The 25460-nt window shown below is 35.6% G+C and overlaps 1 protein-coding gene across 1 annotated transcript in view; it reads right to left on the bottom strand.

The window, feature by feature from the left end:
- The window catches only part of ARFGEF1 (ADP-ribosylation factor guanine nucleotide-exchange factor 1 (brefeldin A-inhibited)), a 133318-nt gene that overhangs the window by 93537 nt on the left and 14321 nt on the right, over window positions 1-25460 (bottom strand). The window contains exons 2-4 of the mRNA XM_012663112.1: window positions 3469-3499; window positions 2626-2782; window positions 979-1125 (exon numbers count right to left, since the gene is read on the bottom strand). Of these exons, the coding sequence (XP_012518566.1) occupies window positions 979-1125; window positions 2626-2782; window positions 3469-3499 (335 nt within the window). The remainder of the gene's footprint in view (window positions 1-978; window positions 1126-2625; window positions 2783-3468; window positions 3500-25460) is intronic.

Here is a 25460-nt window from a genome sequence, read left to right as displayed (position 1 = left end):
TACAATAAAGCATTTAAAATAATCCTAAGGTGACTCCTTCAATAAAGTGAACAACTTCAACTTATGTGAATTTTCACACACTGGGTTACTTGCAATTTCGCAAGAGCACAGACTCACATCTTTTGTCCTTTTTATGTTGTACAAAACTATGCAGAGTCAGCATTAATGGATATATGCTAATTAAACCATAAATGACATGAAACTGTAAAAGGCCAAAATAATTAGACAGTTTTTTAGAACATCATATAATCTGTGAAGTAAATATTGCTATTAATCTGAAAGGCTCAGAAGGAGCTATATTCACACATGAAGAAACACTTTATACATGTAAAAACAATTTCAAAAGCATTATACTACAGTACATGAAAATTTACTGATAATATAAACAAAGCACCACTACCATTAGCAGTAACATTAAGAACTTGATATTTGTAAAAGACTAAAAACATGACTAGTTTTGCTCTAAAGGAGTTCAGCCATCCAGGTACATTATAGCACGAACCCAGGACAGGGTTGTGCAGAGGAGTTTCAGTAGATAGACTAGTGCAAGGGAACCATGAAAGCCGGTGGTCAAGCAGTCCACATGGTGATCCCTGGGCTGAGAGGGCTGACTGTGAAGGGCCCAACAGTACAGAAGAAACTAGATGGGTCACAGCTTTAAGGACCACCCCCTAAAGTTTAAAGGATGAAATATGTATGAAAAATATGCCAGAAATGAGAAACTCTGAAGACTCTAGGGGCCCAAGCATAAAGTGACATCTTCAAAAGAAGAGATATGGAAATATAGTCGTCTTCTAATGAACTCTGGCATACAACAACAAAATCCCCTGATATGAAATACAGAAAGCACCCAAAAATGACCTCGACTATAGTTGGAATGCATGTAAAATGACCTTTCTTAATATTTTTAAGGTGAAAGGCATCTGATTTTTAAAAATATAGATTAAGAGTAACAAATTCACTTTATATAATTATTACCTTTATTATCTGCAACTGAACTCCTTCATCTGTCTGAGGTCCTTGGAAGCAGCCACATATTGTTTCAATAATTCTATCAATTAATTTTTTGCCTGGTGTTGTACTATCTGGAGCATTGCCAGTCAAGTGCCCATAAGCAATAAGTTTCTAAAAGGGAAAAGAAAAATAAAGATACTAAGTAAGCTAACCAGTATACATATTAATTGAATATATATTAAAATTACAATATATAACTGAATATACATTAAAATTTTTACGTAAAAACATCAACGTATTATCAAAGCCAAAGCAATACCAACTTTTTCTGTAGAAAATTTATTAGCTATAAATATGAAATTATTTACACTTACAATAACCACAGAAACAGAACAATGACCACAGCAAAACCATCAGGCAGTACTCTGAGAAGTCCAGGACATGAGAACTTATCTCTGATGAGTTAGAATTGCTTATTGCTTTCTATCCAAACAAGGTTTTATTCATACTGCTTTTGTGAAAACTAACTTCATGCTTTTAAATGACCTCAAATCTCTTTCCAGATTAGATCCAGAAAACTAGTTTCCATATACTGGCTGCAATAAATCACAAATTTGTTCATTCATCATTACTGTTGTAGCCTGGAGGGAAGGCTTTAGATATATAATTCTGATTTTCCAGGATAACAAAATTACAAATCAAATGAACTTATCTTTAACCTATCTTAAGGATAAATCATATGGTCTCTTCCAAGCCACTGAATTGTTAGTTGAATACATATAATCCCCTAAACAGCGAGAACACCTAAAAAGAGAAGTACTTCTCTATCTGGAGGCTTGTTTTACAAATATCTAAGAGGATCTTGTGTGTGTGTGTAAAACAGGATAAAGGAGTTCAGAAATTTTTCTGACATAAACGAATGCCATGGCTAAAGTCCAGCAGTTAAAAATTAACCTATTTCTTTATATAAAATAGCAAGCATTTAGTAAAATCATTTGAAAATGATAACATACATAAAGTCGGCAGCAGGTTAAAAGTATTACAGTTCTCACACTTCACTGGTGGAAAGAGACCAAATCAACACTTTCATTATTGATAGCCTTAATAAAGATTTTGTGTCACACTAAGCTAATGAGTTTTGTTAGTATTAAACTATAAACATCTTTTTGCAAGTATTATTGCCTATCTTGAATATAAGAACCATTTGGCTTCTTACCACGAGAAAGAATATTCAAGGCTTTCATGGAAATGCCTGAATTATCAATTGTGAGTAATGTTTCAGAAACATATTCAAAATAGATAGTTTTGGCCGGGCGCGGTGGCTCACACCTGTAATCCTAGCTCTCTGGGAGGCCGAGGCGGGCGGATTGTTTGAGCTCAGGAGTTCAAAACCAGCCTGAGCAAGAGCGAGACCCCGTCTCTACTAAAAATAGAAAGAAATTAATTGGACAACTAAAAATATATAGAAAAAACTAGCCGGGCATGGTGGCGCATGCCTGTAGTCCCAGCTACTCGGGAGGCTGAGGCAGGAGGCTTGAGCCCAGGAGTTTGAGGTTGCTGTGAGCTAAGATGACGCCACGGCACTCTAGCCCAGGCAACACAGTGAGACTCTGTCTCAAAAAAAAAAAAAAAAAAATAGGTAGTTTTTAGATAACGCCATTTTATACATACCTGTAAACAATCTAGAGATGTACTAACTATGCGGGGACATTTGGACTGGCATGCCAACTCAAAGGGTAAGAAGTACTTGTCTGCTTCAATAAAATTCGTCTTTGATTTCACTGGTGGAAGGGTGCCTGATCCAGCTTTTGCTTCTCCATGAGGAGGACTAAATTTAAAAAAAAGAGTCTGATTAGAATATCACATGTATTATATTAATGATAAACTCATATAGAAATACAGAATTTCAGTTCTAAAATGAATCATGCTAAAACAGTCCTCCATCTTCCCATATTTCATAAGAAAATCAAAGCCCAAAGCGGTGGTTTGGCATAAGGTCAAAAGCTAGTTGCCAGAGCTGTGACTAAACACAAGACATTGAATTGTATGCAAAAAGTGTTCTACAAAAATCTGTAAGACCTCACGGTGTTTCTATTACAGAAATATTTTATCACCACTTAATAAATTTGGTATCACAATACCTTAAAAAGCAATGGGCTTTCTACTTGTTCTTAAGTCAAACTACATTTTTTAAGTTACTCGATATTGTCCTAAACAGGCTAACACTATCAAAGAAACCTAGCAATTTTTCTAAATATGAATCAAAGTCTTTAAGACTTTAAAGGCTATTTCATGGTATTTCAGAAATACCTTTAAATACTTATTTATATGAAATCTTTTTGTATTTATAAATCTTACAATTATATTTATTAAAAAACATTTTTTAATTTAATTTTACTACAAATCACACACAGAAAATTTGCCACACTAAAATACAGATGATTGTATTAGTATTTTGCCTAAGACTGACAAGTTTGCATGTTATTTTTACTAAAGACAAGAAATCCCACAAACCTCTGTTTTTCAGTTTCCGCTTTTATTTCCTCTGAAGGAAAAAAAAAGAAGCATATATTAGAATACCTGACAAGGGAAAAATCATTAAGTAATTTGACTATAGTTTTATAAATGCATTTGGACCTGTTACAAAAAGTTGGGAAGAATGCAAATTCAACAGAAAATTAGGTGCTAAATTTGTTTCATCTAATTTTTTAAATTTACACAAATAATATTATAAAACCATACGAAGAATGTACATTAACAACCATAAAGATACATGAAATTACAAACTACTAATTCCCAAAGCACTTCCTTTTCTCAAAGTAGTTCCTTTTGTGTCAAGTAACTATTTACATTAAATAGAAGCATTAATATTAGAACATAATATTGTGTATGCTACACTTAAGTCACAAAATATAAGGCATATGTTGGGTTAGGAAAAAAAAAACCACCTCAATGCAACCCCTTGTGACTATCGTAGAGAGAGTATCAGACCAGAACTATAACTTCTTGAATATGTTTACATGTGTTGATATTTAACCAATTTTTCTATTTATGATTATACAAAGCTCTATAAAATACAGATGCTCAATTTAATGTGAAATTTTTCTTTTCACTATTTATACTAAAGGGTATGAGATCTATTAGACAAATCCTACCTGTAATAAAAGACCCTTAAATTTGATATATTGGGGAACCTGGTTAATCAACTAAACCTGTTTGAAATTTAGAAGAAAGGCCTTCAAATATAACATGAGCCAAGCACCATTACACTTCACATGTACTAACTTTACACGTAGACTATTACACTTTACATGTAACTAACATATTTAAGCCTCACAACAACCCTATGAGGTATGTATTATCATATCTAAATTTTAAAGATTGGAAAATTGAGGCAGAAAAGTTAAATAACTTGTTTGAGGGCTGCATGGCTTGGTGTATGGTTAATCACATTTCAATACTAGGTAATCTAACTCCAGATCTTGGATCATTAACCACTCTACTATATATGTGTATCTAAGAATATTAAACAAAATGTGTTAAATTTGGGTATTATAAACAACTACTGGTCTATAAATTTAATAATTATTTTAAAATATCACTTACTGAGCACTTTCTATGAACCAGAGACTATATTAAACCCTTTATAAAGTGACTTTGCCAAATCTCTTTGCTATACAATTTACACAATTTATTCATATAATATATACAATTTATTCATTACCCACTGTGTTCCAGGTACTTGATATTCAGTATTTCAGTCTAGTTCTCTGTGAACCAAAGCCCTTTTCATTTTATCAGTGGTAGGAGTGGAAGGGGGATAGTGTAAAAATATTATCTGTAGCTATTTAAAATACTAATGAGAAATAGCCCCACGGGCCACCCCCGGCAGACATGTTCCCAGGCTTGCTGAGAAGCTTGTGCCCACATCCCAAGCAGGAGAAACAGTCCTGTGGGCCATTCTCGGCCAAGAAGCCACGTGACTGTGTCCTGGGCCTGAGAAATAGCCCTACAGATTGCCCCTGGAAAACATGTCCCCAGGCCAATCAAGCAGTTGTGCAGCTATGTCCTGGGTCTGAGAAACAGTCCTATGGGAAGCCCTCAGCAGACATACCCCTTGGGCCAGCTCAGCAGCTGTGTCTGCATACCAGGCCTGAAAAACAGCCCCACAAGCCGCTCGTGGTGAGCACACCCCCAGGCTGGCTGAGCAACCAGGAGTCCATGCTCCTGGCCAGATTAAGAGGCCTGTGGCCACAACCCAACAAGCCAGACCCCAAGTTGGCAGACCCGCCATGTGCGTGCATGCACCCTGACCTGAGGAACAGCCTGGTGAGTGCACCCGTGGCGAAGCTGCACCGCCGTTGCCACAAATTCTCAGCCTAGGCCACAGAGAAACTCAGGCCATTAGTATGGATTATAGCTAAAGAAACTACATGGAGACTACACTACTGAGTCCACCTAGAACGAAGGCCAATGTACCCCACCAAACTGACCCTCCAAGACCCATTCATATCAATAAGTCTTTCCCTACACCATAAAATTGGATGAGGAGACTTTCCACCAGATGTGTATAAATCAAAGCAGGGATGGGACATGTTAACCACGAAAAAGTAAGGAAACATGTTATTTCCTAAGGAAAACAATAATTCTCCAGTAACAGCCTCCAACCTTAAGGAAATACATGAAATGCCAGAAAAAGAATTCAAAACAATAATCTTAAGAAAACTTAGTGAAACACAGGAGAATACAGATAGACAATTTAATGAAATCAGGAAAACAATTCATGATTTGCATGAGAAATTTAACAAGAGATAGATATTACAAAAAAGAACCAAACAGAAATCCTACAGCTTTAGAATTTAATGAATGAAATGAAAAATTACTGAAAGCTTCAACAAGAGACTAGACCAAGCAGAAGAAAGCATTTCTGAACTTAAAGACAGGTCTTTTGAAAAAAACAAAGACAGACAAAGAAAAAGAAAAAAGAAAAAGAATGAAGAACAGCCTACAGAATTTATGGGACACCATTAAGAGAACAAACATTTGTATTATGGGTGTTCTAGAAGGAGAAGAGAAGAGAAAAGGGGAGGAAAATATATTTAATAACATAATAGCAGAAAACTTCCTCAAGTCTTAGGAGAGAGATGGACATCCAGGTCCAGGAAGCTCAAAGAACCCCAAATAAATTCAACCCAAATAGGTCCTTGCCAAGGCATGTTATAGTCAAACTGTCAAAAGTCAAAGATAAAGAATTTTAAAAAGCAGCAAGAGAGAAGTGTCAAGTCACATATAAGGGAATCCTCATTCAACTAAAAGCAGATTTCTCAGCAGGACCCTTATAGGCCAGGAGAGAATGGGATAATATAGTCAAAATACTGGAAGGAAAAACAAACAAGCAAACAAACAAACAAAAACCTGGGCCAGGCGTAGTGGCTCACGCCTGTAATCCTAGCTCTCCGGGAGGCCGAGGCGGGAGGATCGTTTCAGCTCAGGAGTTCGAGACCAGCCTGAGCAAGAGCAAGACCCCGTCTCTACTAAAGATAGAAAGAAATTAGCTGGACAACTAAAAATATATACAAAAAATTAGCCGGGCATGGTGGCGCATGCCTGTAGTCCCAGCTACTCGGGAGGCTGAGGCAGGAGGATCGCTTGAGCCCGGGAGTTTGAGGTTGCTGTGAGCTAGGCTGACACCATGGCACTCTAGCCCGGGCAACACAGTGAGACTGTCTCAAAAAAAAAAAAAACAAAAAAATCTGGTAGCCAAGAATATTTCACCCGGCAAAGCTATTCTTTAGAAATTAAGAAGAAATAAAATCTTTCACAGATAAGCAAAAACTGAGGAAATTTATCATCCTTACACCAGTCTTATAAGAAATGCTCATGAAAGTCTTATATCTGGAAGTGAAAAGATGGTAACTATTATCATGAAAACATGTAAAACCATGAAACTCACTGATAGAGCCAAAAGAAAAAGGAGAAAGAGAATCAAACCTTGTCACTACGAAAAACCACCCAACTGCAAAAATAAATAAGAAGAGAGGAAGTAAAGAACAAAGGATATAATAAATAACCAGCAATCAATAAAATGACAAGAGCAGGTCCTCACCTGTCAATAATAACCTTGACTATAAAATGGATTAAATTTGCCATTTAAAAAATATAGACAGGCTGAATGGATTTTTAAAAAGAACTCACTTATATGCTGCCTATGACAAACTCACCTCAGCTATAAACACTCACACAGACTGAAAGTGAAGGAATGAAAAAAGATATTCTATGCAAATGGAAACCAAAAGTGAGCAGGAGTAGCTATACTTCTATCAGACAAAATATACTTCAAGTTAAAAGCCATAAAAAGAAACAAATAAGGACATTATGTAATAATAAAGGGATCAATTCAGAAATAGAATACAATAATTGTAAATATATATGCATCCAATGCCAGAGCACCAAAATATATAAAGCAAATATATTATTTATAGCAATGATGCCTACAACAAAAAAAAGGAAAGATTTCAAATAAATGACCTAACGATGCATCTCAAGGAACCAGAAAAGCAAAAACAAGTCAAATCCAAAACTAGCAGAAGAAATGATAAAGATTAAAGCAGAAATAAATGATACTGAGACTAAAGAAAAAAAAAAAAATCAATGGGACAAAAAGTTGGTTTTTTTAAAAGATAAACAAAAATCAACAAACCATTAGCTACACTATCAAAAGAGAAAGAAGACCCAAATAAAATAAACAATGAAAAAAGAGACATCCTAATGGATACTACAGATATACAAAGGATCATTAAAGACTACTATGAACAACTATATGCCAATAAATTTGAAAACTGAGAGGAAATGGATAAATTCCTAGACACATACAACCTACCCAGATTGAACCAAGAAGAAACAGAAAACCTGAATAAAAACAACAAATGAGATTGAATCAGTAATAAAAAGTCTTCCAACAACAAAAAGTCTAGGACCAGATGGCTTTACTGCTGGATTCTACAAAACTTTTAAAGAAGACTATCAATTCTTCTTGAACTATTCCAAAATATTGAAGCAGAGGGAATTCTTCCTAACCCACTCTATGAGGCAAGCATAACCTCAATACCAAAACTAGACAACGATGCAACAGCAAAAAAACTAAAGGCCGATATCCCTGATAAACATAGATACAAAAATCCTCAACAAAATACCAGCAAACCTAATCCAACACATCAAAAAGATAATACAACATGATCAAGTGGGATTTATCCCAGGAATGCAAGGATGGTTCAACATACTCAAATCAATAAATGCTCTACATCATGTCAACAGAATAAAGGACAAAAACCATATGATCATCTCAACGGATTCAGAAAACGCTTTTGATAAAATTCAGTATCCCTTCATGATAAAAACTCTTATCAGAAGGAAAGTACCTCAACATAATAAAGCCCACATATGACAAATCCACAGCTAACATCTTATTAAATGGAGAACAGCTAAAAGCTTTTCATCTAAGAACTAGAACGAGAGAAGGATGCCCACTCTCATCACTTTTATTCAACATAGTACTGGAAGTCTTAGCCAGATCAATTAGGCAAGAGAAAGAAATAAAGGCCATCCAAATTGAAAAGGAGGAAGTCAAATTGTCCCTCTTTGCAGATGACATGATCTTATATTTAGAAAAAACCTAAAGACTCTACCAAAAAAACTCTTAAACTGATAAATTCAGTCAAGTCACAGGATATAAAATCAATATACAAAAAACCAGTAGCATTTCTATACAATAATAGCTGAAAAAGAAATCAAGAAGGCAATCCCATTTACAATAGCTACAAAAAAAAAAAAAACCCCTAGGAATAAATTTAAACAAGAAAGTGAAAGACCTCTACAAGGAAAATTACAAAATATTGATGAAAGAAATTGAAAAGGATACAAATAAATGGAAAGATGTCCCATGCTCATGAGTTGAAAAAATTAACAGTTAAAATGACAATACTACTCAAAGCAATCTACAGATTTAATACAATCCCTATCAAAATATCAATGATAGCCCTCACAGAAATAGAAAAAAAATCCTAAAATTAGTATGGAATCACAAAAGACCCCAGATAGCCAAAGAAATATTGAGTAAAAAGAACAGGTCTGGAGATTATCACACTATCAGACCTCAAAATACACTACGAAGCTGTGGTAACTAAAAAAGCATGGTACTGGCATAAAAACAGACACACCAACAGAAGAGAGAACCCAGAAATTAATCCACATATCTACAGCCAACTGATTTTTGACAATGCTGTCAAGAACACGCATTGGGGAATGGACAGTCTCCTCAATAAATGGTGCTGGAAAAACTGGATATCCATATGCAGAAAAATGAAACTAGACCCCCAACTCTCATTCTACACAAAATCAACTCAAATGGATCAAAGACCTAAATGTAAGACCCAAAACAATAAAACTACTAGAAGAAAATATAGGGAAATTCTTCAGGACATTGGTCTGGGAAAAGATTATATGACTAAGACCTCAAAAGCACAGGCAACAAAAGCAAAAATAAACAAATGGGATTATATCAAACTAAAAAGCTTCTGTACAGCAAAGGAATCAATCAACAGAGTGTAAGGACAATCTACAGAATGTGAGAAAATTGCAAACTTCTCATCCAACAAGGGATTAATATCCAGAATACACAAGACACTCAAACATTTCAACAGGAAAAAAAAAATCTAATTTAAAAATGGACAAAAGATCTGAATAGACATTTCTCAAAAGAAGACATACAAATGGCCAACAGGTATATGAAAAAATGCTCAACATCACTAATTATCAGGTAAACGCAAATCAAAATCACAATAAGATATCACCTCATTAGGACAGCTATTATCAAGAAGACAAAAAAATAACAAATGCTGGCAAGAATGCGGAGAAAAAGGAACTCTTATACACTGTTGGTGGGAATGTAAACTAGTATAGCCGCTATAGAGAACAGTATGGAGGTCCCTCTAAAAACAACAAAAAGAACTACCATATGATCCAGTAATCCCACTCCTGGAAATATACACAAAGGAAAGGAAATCATTTTATCAGACCCCCATGTTTACTCATAATAGCAAAGATATGGAATCAACCTTGGTGTCCAGATGAATGGATGAAGAAAATGTGGTATATATACACCAAGGACTACTATACCGCCATAAAAAACAATGAAATCCTGTCATTCGTGGCAACATGGATGGAACAGGAGGAGATTTATGTTAAGTGAAATAAGCCAGGAAAAGAAAGTTAAACACCGCACATTCTCACTCATATGCAGAAGCTAAAAAAAAAGTTGATCTCATAGAAGTAAATAGTAGAACAAAGGATACCAGAGGCTAGGGCAGGTAGGGGGAAGAGAGGGATATGGAGAGATTTGTTAAAGGATGCAAAATTACAGCTAGATAGGAGGAATAAGTTCTAGTGTTCTATACCACTGTAAGATGACTAGAGTTAACAATAGTATATCTCAAATAGAAGGAAGATACTGAAATGTTCCCAATTCAAAAAAACAGTATTTGAGATGATGGATAGACTAATTACCTTGATCTGATCACCACATATCATACATATTGAAACATCACTATGCACCCCATGAATATACAATTATTATTTGCCAATTAAAAAAATAAACTAAAATAAAACCTGTACACATTGCCCCATTGTCCCCCTCCAAAAACCAAAAACAAGACCCCAGAGTACTGCCTTGCCCCTTCCAATGTTTGAGGACACAGCAAGAAGAAACCCTCTATGAACCAGAAAGTGGGCCCTCACCAGACGTTGAATCTGTTGGTGCTTTGATCTTGGACTTTCTAGCCCTTAGCACTGTGAGAAACAAGTATCTGTTATCTATTTTAAAAAAAAGAAAAGACAAAGGAAACGAGATGAAAAGGACAAGGGGCAACAGAGGAAGGTAGATGGAATATTTATCAAAATACTGAAAGTAACAATATAATAAACCACCGTATTTTAAAACAAGCTGAAAAATATAAAGTATATGCAATATTACTTTATATTTGTGCAGCAATACAGCCTCAAACATTTTTCTATGCATTACCTAATTTTATTCTCACAGGAAAATTCCTCATTTTACAGATGAGGAACCTGAGGATCAGATTAAATGATGGCTGGTTCTAAGGTCAGATAGCTGATAAATGGTGATCCAGAAACTAGTTTCTTTAGCCTTAACCTAGTGCATTACCCACTGCACTCTGCTATATTTAAGCAAACTTCTATTAACTGGTACAGGCAAACTGAAAAACTCATTCTACAACTATCAGGGTAAATACATTACAGTAGTCCCCCCTTATCTGCGCACATGTGTCCAAGACCCCCAGTGGATGCCTGAAACCTTGGATAGTATCAAACCCAACTGCTGTCAGTTGGAATATGTTTCTGTTCGTGTGTTCCACACATAGATGTAATTCCTTTGCCATTTTAACTAAACACTTATCATGCACTGGGGCCATAATTTTTGCAGTTTGAGGTTCAACAGCAAAACCAGCATGAATTTCTTTTTTCTTCTTCACAATTTCACAGATAGAAGATTTGTTCTTACCATAGATCTTAGCAACCTCAGCATACAACTTTTTTTCAATCCTTATTGAGAACTTTCACCCTTTTACTTAAAGGAAGCACTTTACAGCTTCTCTTCGGCATATCCGAATTGCCAGCATCACTATCCTTGCACTTTGGGGCAATTATTGGGTAAAATAAGGGTGACTGAACACAAGCACTGCGATACCACAGCAGTTGATCTGATAACCGAGAGGACTACTAAGTGACTGATGGGTGGGTAGCTATAGAGAGGGTGGAGACTCTGGACAGGGAAGGATTCATGCCCCAGGCAGGACAGGACAAGACTTTATCATACTATTAAGAATGGCACAAAATTTAAAACTTATGGTATAAATTATTTCTGAAATGTTCCACTTAATATTTTTCCATCAAGTCAACACTGCTTATTTATAATAAACAGGATTCATTTAATGAACTGGAAAGAATAATGAAAAAAACAAAACAAAAAAACACCTGTATTCCCAGCACTTTTGGAGGCTGAGGCAGGAGGATCACTTGAGGGTAGGAGTTTGAGACCAGCCTGGACAACATAACAAGACCTTGTCTCTATAAAAAAATTTTTAAAGTATTAGCTGGGCGTAGTGGCGTGCACCTGTATGTAGTCTTAGCTACTCAGGAGGCTGAGGTGGGAGATCACTTGAGCCCAGGAGTTGGAGGTTACAATGAGCTATAATCAGGCCACCACATTCCAGCCTGGATGACAGAGTGAGACCCTGATGTTTAAAAATAAAAAACTGACTATGTGCAAGTTACACCTGATCTCCTAAGTACATTAAATATTCCCTCTCATAACATTATTTTTACTATCAACTTGATTAGTAGTTCTTTTTTTCCCCTTTGACAGTACAAACATAAACTTCAAAATAATACTTATATGGATTCAACAAATTCTATTACCTATATGCCATGAATAATTTGTCTCTACCTCTCATGAAATCAATTTTGTTTTATATATAGTATTATTCACGAAGCAACAGCAGCTACTCAATGCAAACTAAACTGGTAATCTGAGGAGAGACCTCAATGTCAAATTGATAGTTTTTAATAAACACATTAGAATTTATACATCCAAAGTGCTGTCTCCTTCAAAGCACTAACTGTGTGTATCAATTATCACAATGCTGCTAGTATTCAAAAATATTTGTGGAATTCATCTTTTTCACTTCTTTCCTACCTGCCTCCTTCTTTTAAATAACCATCTCACAGAAGGAAAATTCTCTAGAAAGGGGATCAAGTCAACCACCAATCAATCACAAATGGCTTAGAGCCAAGTCTGAAGAACAGTATGTGACCTCAAACAAAAGTCCTTAACTTCAATACTCCTTGATCCATCTCAAATTGTATGCGTGCAAGCACTGTTCTAGGAAAAGAGTATATAGCACTCAGATTCCCAAAGAAGCCTGTTACCCTATATAAAGATGATATAGGAGCAATTATAATTAAGAATGGTGACTTGAATCAACTATGACAATATATGTGAAAGCACTTTTAAATAAAACGTTTATAAAACATTGTGTAAATGTAAGGGATTACTTTGAAAAATAACATCCCTTTTGATGTACAAATTTTGCTCGGTTTACTTTTTTTAAAGCGACTCATGTGACTTTAGAATCACATTTCATATAGTTAAGAATTAAATAAATACAGAGGAGTCAAAAAGAATTACAGTAATCTAGGGAAGAGATAATGGTTTGAACTAAAGCTGCGACTGTAGGGACACTGTAGGGACGAGTAAATGTAAATTCCATGGACGAGGAAGAACAATGGAACAATCTCATTAATATAGGGGGTGGGGAAGGGAGGTGTTAGCAAGAAAAGGAGATGTGGCAGAGTGGCAGGGGGAAGAAGAGGTAATGGTCATGTTTTATTTTAAGCAACTGGGGGATATTCAAGTACCAATATTCAGCAGGAACCAAGATACATGAATTTTGAAGATTGGGGGATAATGTGACAGACTGTACTTTCAAATGGCCACGATAACTGTCATTCCATATGCTCTTCTACAAAGTGACTTGCCACAACTGCACCAAGAGATAGAGACTAATTCCCCTCCCCTTGAATATGAGCTGGACTTAGAGACTCATTTATAACTAGTAGAACGCAGAAGTGACAGTGGACAACTGCGGAGGTCAGAAAGGCTAAATAAATCCTGCCTGATACTCTTAGAACCCTGGCTCTCCAGACACCTCCCTTGTGGAACCCGGTGGCCCTGATGTGAGAAGCCCAAGCCACTTGGAAGCCACATAAAAATGGCTCAGTCACCAGTCCCAGCTGAGCCTAGCTTTCACTTCATCACCGTCTAGGTGTCAGATGTGTGAGTGAAGAAGACTCCAGAGGATTCCAGTTCCCAGCCATTCGTATCTCCCACAGCCATTTCAGTATTCCCAGCTGAGGCCCCAGACACTGGAACAGCAATATGCCCCATGTGAATTCCTGACACTCAGAACCTGTGATAATAAAATGATCACTATGTTACACCACTAAGTCTTAGGGCGGTTTATTACATGGCAATAGATAGCTAGAACAGAAAGAATGAAAGAAGTTTAAGGAGCTAGGTGTTTGAAATAACTTCTTGGCCAATGGGAGAGCTCACTAAGAGGCACAAAAGGATTGTCAGAACATGGGAAGTTCTTCTAATGTGTTGTAAAGACGTGGACAAGGAAACCAGATGGTTAAGAGTTACAGAGCTTAATAAAATATTAGCTAGGGCTTTGTCCCCTAAACCAACCTTCTTGTAATATACACCTTTATCAGCCTCCTCAGAATCTGAATAATCTAGAATTGACCTGGCAAACTCTGACTCCTCCCCTCAAGACTGAAGAAGAACTTCACTTCCTAGGTGAAATATTCCACAACTAGTCTCAGCCTCTCACCTATTTCCCACACTCATCATCCCTGCTTATATACTTCTGTGCAGCCAAGGACATATCTTTATAAAGCACTTATTTATAAAGCACTGTGATTATTTGCTTATCCCTGATTCTGAGCTAACTGAAGGCAAAGGACACTTTTTTCTTTTTCCTTTTTTAAAATTTATTTTATTTTTAATTGGCAAATATATATTACTTATGGAGTACAATGTGATGTTCTGCTATGTGTTTATATTGTGGAATGATTAAATAAAGCTAATTAACAAATCCATCACCTTGCATACTTATTTTTTTGGTAAAAACATTTAAAACCTACTCCTTTAGCAATTTTTAAATATACAATGTATTATTTATTAGTCACAATAGCTAAGATATGGAAGCAACCTAGGTGTCCATCATTAGATGAATGCATAAAGAAAATGTGATACATCACAACAGAATACCATTCAGCCTTAAAAAAGAAGAAAATTTTGTCATTTGTGATAACATGGATGAACCTGGAGGACATTATTCTAAGTAAGTAAAATAAGTCAGGCACAGAAAGACAAATACACATGATCTCGCTTATATGGGGAATCTAAAGAAGTTGAACTCACAGAAATAGAGAGTAGAATGATGGTTACCAGAGGCTGGAGGTGGGGTAGATGGGGAAATGAGAGATAATTGATCAAAGGGTACAAAATTTCAGCTAGACAGGAAGAATAAGCTTTAGTGATCTATTGCACAGAATAGGAACATTTTTCATTCTTTTTTGCATTCCTAGCACCTAGCACAGTGCCAGGCACATAGTAAATAGACATTCAGCAAATGTTATCATATTCTGGAGAACTAAAAGAGATGAAGAAAATAAAATCTTCCCTATTTTTCTATTTTCTTCCCTTTTCCTTCTCATACCTTCGTTACTTACAGTTTCATCTAACATTAGGAGAAGAAAGTGATATTAAGTGTTTCTAAAACCATCTGCTTTGAGTTTATACAAAGCTTAATCTCTGCTTAGATTCATGAGTTTTTAAATAATTTAACTGGTTAGAAGAAACAAGCTTCCTAGCACTCTGGGAGGCCAAGGCGGGCGGATTGTTTGAGCGCAGGAGTTCGAAATCAGCCTGAGCAAGAGTGAGACCCCATCTCTACTAAAAATAGAAAGAAATTAATTGGACAACTAAAAATATATAGAAAAAATTAGCCGGGCATGGTAGCGCATGTCTGTAGTCCCAGCTACTCGGGAGGCTGAGGCAGAAGGATTGCTTGAGCCCAGGAGTTTGAGGTTGCTGTGAGCTAGGCTGACGCCACAGCACTCACTCTAGCCAGGGCAACAAAGCGACACTCTGTCTCAAAAAAAAAAAAAAAACAAAAAAACCAAAAAAAACACAACAAGAAACAAGCTATGAAACCCAGGTGATCTGGAGAAAAAAATACTTTTTGTTGATCATCATTATTCTCAAATTCAGAGATGCTAACACTAGCCCTTCTCTTCAAACAAAAAAAAATATTGTGAATGGTCTCAATCAAAGGTTTTCAAACTTTTTTGACTGCAAACCAAAGTAAGAAATGTTTTAAATCTGGTCTCAGAAAACACCTACATATATGTTATGGAAATAAAAATTTAATTAAGTATTATCTTTGTTATTTGTAATACCTTCTCATTTTCTATTCTATTCAAAATATCAACAATAATACTAGCCATAAACCACAAAATTGACTACACAATCCAACACTGGTTTGTAACCACTAATATGAAATACTCTGGTATTGTACATAAACCTACGGATTCAAGAAACTGAACAAATTCAAACAGGATAGAAATCCAAGGAAATTCATGTCAAGACACATCATAATCACACTCTGGAAAACTAAAGACAAAGAAAAAAAAGTCTTGAAAGCAGGTAGAAAGAAATGACATAGTATCTACAGAGAAACAATGATTAGAATGACAGTGGATTTCTCATTAGATACCATGAAAAGTCTGTGTGTGTGTGTGTGTGTGTGTGTGTCTTTTTTTTAGTGAAAAATCCTAAAGGAATGAAGGTGAAATGGTAAAGAAATTTTGAAACATCACAGAGAATGTTAAAATATGAGAAAATGTAACACTATTCCTCTCAAGTTTTCTAGATTGTTAGACATTTAAGTAAAAAATAAAACATTGTCTTATGTGGCTCTTAATGTATGTAGAGGAACTATTTAAGACAATAATACTATAAAGAGGGAAGACAAAGAGATCTAAATGGTATTAAGGTTTCTACAGGTTACTCAAAGTGGTAAAATGTTGACATTAGTATAACATAAGCTATATAATATCTAGCATAACCACTAAAAATCAAATATAAAGAGATATACTCAAAAACTCTATAGAAGAATCAAAATGGAATTCTAAAAATTTTTTAAGGAACTCACATAAAGGCAGCAAAATGGACACAGGAAAGAAAACCAGAGAAAATAACAGAAAATAAAAGTAAAATGACAAACTTAAGCCCTAACATATCAATATTACATCAAATATAAAAGGTCTAAGAAGAACAATTAAAAGACAGAGTATGGCAGATGAGATTTTAAAATTATGAACCAACGATATGCTAGCTATGTGAAACTACAAATACAATGATACAGGCAGGATGAAAATAAACAGATGGACAATAAATTAAAAAAAAAAAAACCGGGAGTGGCTATATAACTATTAAATAAAGTAAAACTGAAAACAAACAAAAAAAGGATCAGGACAAAGAAGGACATTACACAGTGATAAAAGGGTCAATATGTCAAGAACACATAGTAATCCTAAATGTGCACACAACAAACAAAAGGACTTCAAAATACATTAAGCTGGAACAGATAGAAAAAGAAAAAAACAGACAAATCTGCAATTACAGCTGAAGAATTCAACATCCCTCTCACAACAATTAATAGAACTACTGGACAAAAAAATCATCAAGGATGTAGAACTGAACAACACTATCAATCAGCAGGATATAAATTTACAGAATACTTCATTCAACAACAGCAGAATACACATTCTTTTCAAATGCCCACAGAACAGTCACCAAAATAGCCCATATTCTAGGCCATAAAACAAACCTCAACAAATTTAAAAGAACTGAGCTCATATGGAGTGTGTTCTCTGACCACAATGAAATAACAATAGGAATCAAAGGGAATAAACAGTAAGATTTCCAAGCACTTGAAAATTAACACACTTATAAATAATCCATGAGTCAAGAGGAAGTCCCAAGGAAAATTAAAAAAAATATGTATGGAACTGAATAAAAATGAAAATACAACATAAATTTTGTGGGGCACAGCTAAAGCATGCTGAGAGTGAGACTTACAGCACTAAATGCCTCATTAGAAAAGAGGAAGGTCTCAAATGTAAGCTCTTACCCTTATTAAGAAAGTACGAAAAGAAGCACAGAATAACCCCAAAGAAAGCAGAAAGAAAGATAATAAGTACAAGAGCAAAAATCAATGAAATTAAAAATAGAAAACCAATAGGAAAAAAATCAATGAAAAAGCTGGTTCTTTGAAAAGATCAATAAAACTGACAAACTCTAGGCAAGACTGACCAAAAAAAAGAAAGAAAAGAAAAAAGAAGACACAAATTATAAATTACTAATACTAGGAATAAAGCAGAATATCACCACAAACACCAGACATTAAAATGGATTAGGTGTAAAGACCTCTACATACATAAATTTGAGAAGTGAGATGAATATACCAATTCCTCAAGAAGCACAAACTACCACAATTCTCAAATATGAAATAATTTGAATAGTTCTATCACTATTAAAGGCATTGCATTCATAGTTTAAAAACTACCAAAATGAAATCTCCTAGACCAGATGGTTTCATTGGAAAATTCTATGAAATGTTAATAAAAGAATTAACATCAATTCTATACAATCTCCTCCAGCAAACAGAAAAGGATAGAACACTTCTGGATTCCTTTTATGAGGGCCAATATTGTCCTGATAACGAAACTGCACTGTTTGTTTGGTCTTTGTCCCTGCTCCCAGAAGCAAGCCTCTAAACCCTTAGAATCTCCTAACAGAAGTATCTTTATTATTCATGGTGAGCCCCTTGGATGGTTTCAGGATAGGGATTAGCTATGCTGGAAAGACCAACCATGTGATTAGAGTTGGGGCTTTGAGCCACACAAGCACAGCCTCAACTCCGAAGAGGGAAAGAGGTTTCAGACTGGGTTCAATCATGTTGATCTATATAATAAAACTCCAACAAAACACCCAAAGCTTGGGTGAGCCTTCCTGGTTGGTGACACACATTGATAAGGTGGGAGGGTAAAGCATTCCGAGGACACAAAAGCTTTGTACTTGGGGCTCTTCCAAACCTTGACCTATGGGTGTCTTCTTTTGGTTAGTCCTGATTGGTATACTTTATAAGAAAACTGTAATCCTAAATATAGCACTTTCCTGAGTTTTGTGAGTTGTTCTACAGAACCTGAGAGGGTTGGGGATCCCCCAAATTTGTAGCCAGTTGGTCAGAAGTATGGGTGGCCTAGAAATGTCTGAAGTGAGAACAGTTTTGCGGAGGACCATGTCCTTAACCTGTTAAATTTGACCTGACAGGTAGTTAGCATCAGAATTGTACTGCACAGAGAAAGTACAGAAAAATACAGACCAGTATCACTCATGAACATAGATGCAAAAATCCTCACCAAAATAGTAGCAACTAGAATCCAACAATCTATAAAAAATATTATAGACTAAGGTTTATTCCAAGGATGTAGGCTAACTCAATATTCAAAAAAATCAACCAACGTAATCCATCATGTACACAGGCTAAAGAAGAAAAATCACATAATCATATCAATTGATACAGAAAAAGCACTTGACAAAATTCAACATCCATTCACGATAAAAACTCTCAGCAACCTAGCAATAAAGGGCAACTTCTTCAACTTGATAAAGAGTAGCTACAAAAAACCAAGAGCACCCAACTTGATGAAAATATGAATGCTTTCCCCCAAGATCCAGAATGAGGAAAGAATGTCTCTCATCACTTCTATTCCACTTTATACCAAACATCCCAGTGTGTGCAAAGAGAGAGAGAAGAATGAAAAAAAAAAAAAAAAGAAAGGCATGTTGACTGGAAAGAAAGGAATAAAACAGTTCTTATTTATAGATGACATGACTAAGTAAAAAATCCCAAGAAATCTTGAAGGAAAAAACTCTTAGAACTTGTAAGTGAATTAGCAAAGTTGCAACTGAAAAAAATCAATCATATTTCTATATATTAGCAATAAACAACAGGAAACCAAAAGTCAAAAAACAATACTATTTAAAATAGCTCCCCCCAAAATAAAAGTCTTAATTATGAACCTAAAAAAACACACACAAAATATATACTGAAAGAAATACTAATGAAAAAAGTCAAAGGTCTAAAAAATAGGATAAATATACTGTGTTCATGGAATGGAAGTCTCAAAACAATAAAGATGCCAATTCTTTCAAAATTGATCTACAGATTTGATCCTCTGCCAATCAAAATTCCAGCATGATTTTCTGTACATTGATAAGCACATTCTAAAATTTACAAGGAAAGGCAACATGACTATAATAGACAAAACAATTCTAACAAAAAATAACTTGAGAGAAATCCTTGTATCTGACTTTAAGACTTTAAAGTTACAATAATCAAAACAATGTGAGATTGGAGAAAGATAGATATATACAGTGATGGAACAGAGTCCAGACATAGACCCACAGAAATACAGCTGATTGATTTTTGAAAAGGTACAAATGCAATCCAATGGAGATAGGATAATCTTTTCAACAAATGGTGTTGAAATTAGACACCATACGTAAAAAAAAAAAGTCAAGAGTCTCAACCTAAAATTCCTACCTTACACAAAAATTAACTCAAATGGATCTAAATATAAATAAAATATAAAATGAAAAGCTATCAAACTTTTAGGAAAAAATCATAAGTGAAACCCTCTAGGAGCTTAGATTAAGCAAAGAGTTCTTAGATACAACATCAAAAGCATGCTCCATAAAAGAAAAAAAAATAAATTGGATTTTATCAAGATTAAAATCTTTTGCTCTGTGAATGGCAATGTTAAGAGAATTAAAAAGGTAAGCTACAGAATATATTTGCAAATCACATATCTGACAAAGGGCTTACATCTAGAACATATACTTTTAAAAAATTCTTAACACTCAACAGTAAGAAAACAAATAACCAAAGTTAAAAATGGGCAAAAGACTTAGACGTTCACCAGAGTGGACATACACATGGCAGATAAACATACAAAAAGATGTTCAATGCCATTAGCCATTAAGGAAATGCAAATAAAAACCAAAATGAGGTACCACTATATACCTATTAAAATAGTTAAAATTTAAAAATACTCATACTACCAAGAGTTGGTAAGGATGTGGAACAAATAGAACTCGCATACATTTCTGGCAGGAATGTAAAATGGTAGAGCCACTTTAGAAAACAGTTTGGAAATTTCTTATGAAGTTAAACATATACTTACCATATGACCCAGCAATCCCACTCCTGGGTACCTACCCTAGAGAAATGAAAACTTAAGTTCATGTAAAAATCTGTACAAGAATGTTTATAGCAGCTCTAGTCATAACGCCAAAAATTGAAAACAACTCAAAAGTTCTTCAATGAGTGATGGATAATCAAAGTGTAGTACATCCATATAATGGAATATTATTCAGCAATAAAAAAGGAGCAAACTACTAATACATGCAACAACTTGGATTAAACTCAAAGGCATGCTGAGTAAAAGAAGCCAATCTCAAAAGATTACATACTATATGATTCCATGTATACGACATTCTTAAAATGACAAAACTATAGTGACAGAAGTGGTTGTCAGGGATTTGGGATGTGAGGAAAGGTGCAACTCTAAAAAGAGAGCATGAGGGAATTTTTTGTGTAGCTAAAACTATTCTGCATCCCAACTGTGGTACAGGTTATACAAATCTTCATGTGTGTTAAAATTCATGGAACAGTACAGCAAAAAATAAATTTTACATATGTTAATGTAAAAAACCAAAATAAAAAGCAAGATAAGTTGCTCAAGCCCATTGCCGAACTTAGCAAATCAAGATCTCCAGTAATGAGAATGCAGCTGGTTGCATTTTTAAGAAGCTCCATGGGTGATTCTTGGTGTATTTGCATAGCCAAGGAAGAGAACTTCTGTTCTAACTCCTTAATTTTGATTTCTCCACGCTTTCTGCTACTTCTGTAGGTCAGGCCCTCATCTCTCGTCAGGCATACTGGCTCCAATTGATCCTCTACATTGTGCCAGAGTGATCTCTGACAGGATAAAGTTCAAGCTCTTCAGCATTACACACAAGACCTTCCACGATCTGTTCCCTGTCTACCACTCTTATCTCTCTGCATGCCCTTCCTTGCATGCCACACTCCAATAAAGAAGGAGCACTGTAAATCCCCTGAAAAGACCTGCTATTTCACATCTCTACGATTTTGCTCAAACGGTGTCTTCTCCCTGAATTCCACTCTACCACCAATTTGCCTAACAGGTACCTTAAGGTTGTCTTAGTCATATATTCTCTGTCACTCCCCAACTAAAAATCTTTCAGTGATTTTCCATCCATCCTTACTATCACCTGTAACATTTTCCATGAGTCTCATCTACCATTCCTACTGTCATACTTAAAACTCTTAAAATGCTAATCTTTTAGGTAACTTTCTCCCATACTTTTTTTTCAGCTATTGATGCCTTAGTTAGTGATGCTCCCCCCTTTCCCAGAATACTTTTCCCAGTCATCTTTTCCTGGCTAAAACCAACTCATCTTACTAGAATATACAGCTGTTATCACTAAGAAGTCCTCTCCTGGACTTCCAGGCTAAGATAATTACACTTCTCTATTTCCATAACTTTCTCTGGTTACTACTTTCTCAACAGTGATCATATTGAAATTATTTTGTATTTATCTCCCTCAATTTGCTCCTTAATAGCAAAAAATCATATTTTATACCTTTATATTTTTCAGGTTTAGCATAAAATCTGGAACAAACAGGTACTTCAATGATTCTTGATGAAAGTAATAAATGAGAGAATAAATTTACCAGGTAACTTAATACACATCTCCTTTTCTCCAAGAAGATCCAAGTGACGAACTATATGTTGATAATACCTAAACCTTGATCTACAACTCAGATCTCTCTCCTAGGCTTTTGTCATTTTATAAACTACTGTCAGGGCCAGGCACTGTGGCTCATGCCTGTAATGCCAGTAGTTTGGGAGGCCGAGACAGGAGGATCACTTGTGGCCAGGAGTTCAAGACCAGCCTGGGCAACACAGTGAGACCCTGTCTCTACAAAAAATAAGAAAGGATGTAGATGTGGTGGCGCACATCTGTGGTTCTAACTATTTGGGAGGCTGAGGTGGGAGGACGGCTTCTGCCCAGGAGTTCGAGGCTGCAGTGAGACACTATAATTGCACCACTGTACTCCAGCCTGGTCAACAGTGTGACATCCTGTCTCTTACAAATAAATAAATAAACAAATAAATAGATAGACAAATAAAGTACTATCAACTAAATATCTTTACTTACATATCCCACATGAACCTCAAACTCAATTTAAATATAACAGAATATATTTTTTCCTCAACTCTTTTACCTCGAATATGCTTATTTTCTCATACTGCCATTTTTGGTGAACTAATCCAACAGCTCAAAATCACCTCATTAGAAATTTCAGAATCACCCTAAATGCCTTCCTTTTCCTCATTTCTCACACCCAAACAGTTAGGATGTCCTGTTGACTTACTAATATGTAAGCTTTCCATACTCACTGCCTCAGTTTCAAGTCCATGCTTCTTCAAACCTGGGATATGACAAAAGTTAACAGTCTCACTGCCTGCAGTTCTGAATCCCGGCAATCTACTTTTCAAAATGCGTCATTTTGAAAAGAGTCATTTCAAAAAGACTTTTTGAAAGAGTCTTTCAAAGAGAGTCATTTTTCTGAAGCGCAATATCATGATTTCACTCCTTAACTTGGCACCCTACTGTATATAAGAAAAAGTCTAAATTCCTTAGCATGGCATAAATGTCTTCAACGACCTGGCCCCTGCTTTCTTTCCCAGACTATACCACACAGTCATACTCAACTTCCCACAGTTCCCTAAGCATAACCATGCTTTCTCATACTTCTATGCTCATGCAATTAGTTCTGCCTGTAACGTTCTCCTATAGCATAATCTTCTGGTGAGCTTCCAAGACTGAAGTCTAGGGTGATTCCTCTATAAAGCTGTTCCTGACTCATAACCCCAGCCTACTACTACTGGAAAGAACTGATCCATTCTTCCTTTGGGTTTCCATCAATTTCATATGTCTACCATGGTACCTATTTATCACTTATAACATCTATTTATTGCAAACCCGTCTCTCCCCAGGAGACTATAAACTCTTGAAGGCAGGGACCATGTGTGATTATTGCCTAGCTTATCTATTATCTAATACACATTGAAAGTGTTCAATAAATGTTTTTTAAACATTTATAGTGAAGGCCTGAAAGTCTTTATAATAGTTTTTAAAATCAGAGTTCACCACAATAAAATTTAATATACAAAACATTATACTGTCCCAAACATCTTTTGAAACCTACATACCTTTCTTGGCTTAAAGTTCTTTGAGGTGAAACTAAGGCTTCCTTTGTGTTTTAGTAGATAACAGCAACCAATGAGGTTCTCTCAAAAACACTTAATTTTTGTATAATACTCAGAACCAAAATCCACTTTTTTAAACAGAAAATAGCTAATTAATGGGCATTATCCCCCCCCACACAAAATACACTATCATCAACAAGCTATGAGTGTTTACACTTTTTAAATAACTTATACTATTCCTAAGTGCAAAGTAAAGAAGGTTGTCTTTAATACTTTCTCATCTCACCAGTTTCACCTTTCTACAAACTATTCTCTCTTACCCATAACCTCTTGTTTTCCTTATGTTATAGAAAGAAGCCTCTATCAGGCCTATCCCAGTGCTACTCTGCCCTATTATGTCCCATGTTCCAAAATTAATCCATTTTCTTCCATTATTTCAGTCAAATTTCCCATTCTCTCAGCGGGGCAAAACTCAACCAGATGTTGAAAGCAAGAAAGGACTCTCCAGAAATCTAAGGACAGCACTAACATATGAATAACTAATATGTTTAATATTCCCAAAGATTACCTGCATTTTAAAAGAGGTAGTAATAAGTGCAAATAAATATTAAATTGTTATAATATAAGAGAAGATTTTTGAGAAATTTCCCAATGGGCAAGAAAGAGAAGAAAGACAGAAGTTCATCTACTCAGGACTAAACAAGCTATAAACAAGTTATAATGGAATAAGCACAAATTTTAGCTAATTTTAGGAAAGCACTTAAAAACAAAATATGAGAAAAAGAACATCTATTAATACAACTTATAGTGCTGTTTTGTGACTCAAATGAGATATATAGGAAAATGCTTGATAAGTGGCAGGTTCTACATATTAATAATTGAAAAAAACTTGGTATCCAACACTAGAAAGGATACACAATCGAGAATTTGCAAGTGTAAATCTATACCGGTTAGCACTACTGGGCTTTCTGTAGGCACCAAGAAAATCTGAACTTGGCCTCGTGCAGTGGCTCACATCTGTAATCCTAGCACCCTGGGAGGCTAAGGAGGGGGGATCAGGCCAGAAGTTCAAGACCAGCCTGAACAACATGGCAAGATCCCATTTCTACAAAAAATAGAAAATTTAGCCAGGAGTGGTGACACAGGTCTGTAGTCCCAGCTATTCAGGAGGCTGAGGCAGGAAGATTGTTTGGGCCCAGAAGTGAGGCTGCAGTGAGCCAGGATGATGCCACCACACTCTAGCCCAGGCAAAAGAGTGAGACCCTTTCTCAAAACAAGAAAAGGAAAGGAGGCCGGGCGTGGTGGCTCACGCCTGTAATCCTAGCTCTCTGGGAGGCTGAGGTGGGCGGATTGTTTGAGCTCAGGAGTTCGAAACCAGCCTGAGCAAGAGCGAGACCCCGTCTCTACTAAAATTAGAAAGAAATTAATTGGAC

Source organism: Propithecus coquereli, unplaced genomic scaffold, assembly GCF_000956105.1.
Source record: "Propithecus coquereli isolate 6110/MARCELLA unplaced genomic scaffold, Pcoq_1.0 Scaffold8, whole genome shotgun sequence".
NCBI classification, from domain to species: Eukaryota; Metazoa; Chordata; class Mammalia; order Primates; family Indriidae; genus Propithecus; species Propithecus coquereli.
The sequence above is the reverse complement of the archived record's forward strand: the minus strand, read 5'-3'. Positions and strand labels throughout refer to the sequence as shown.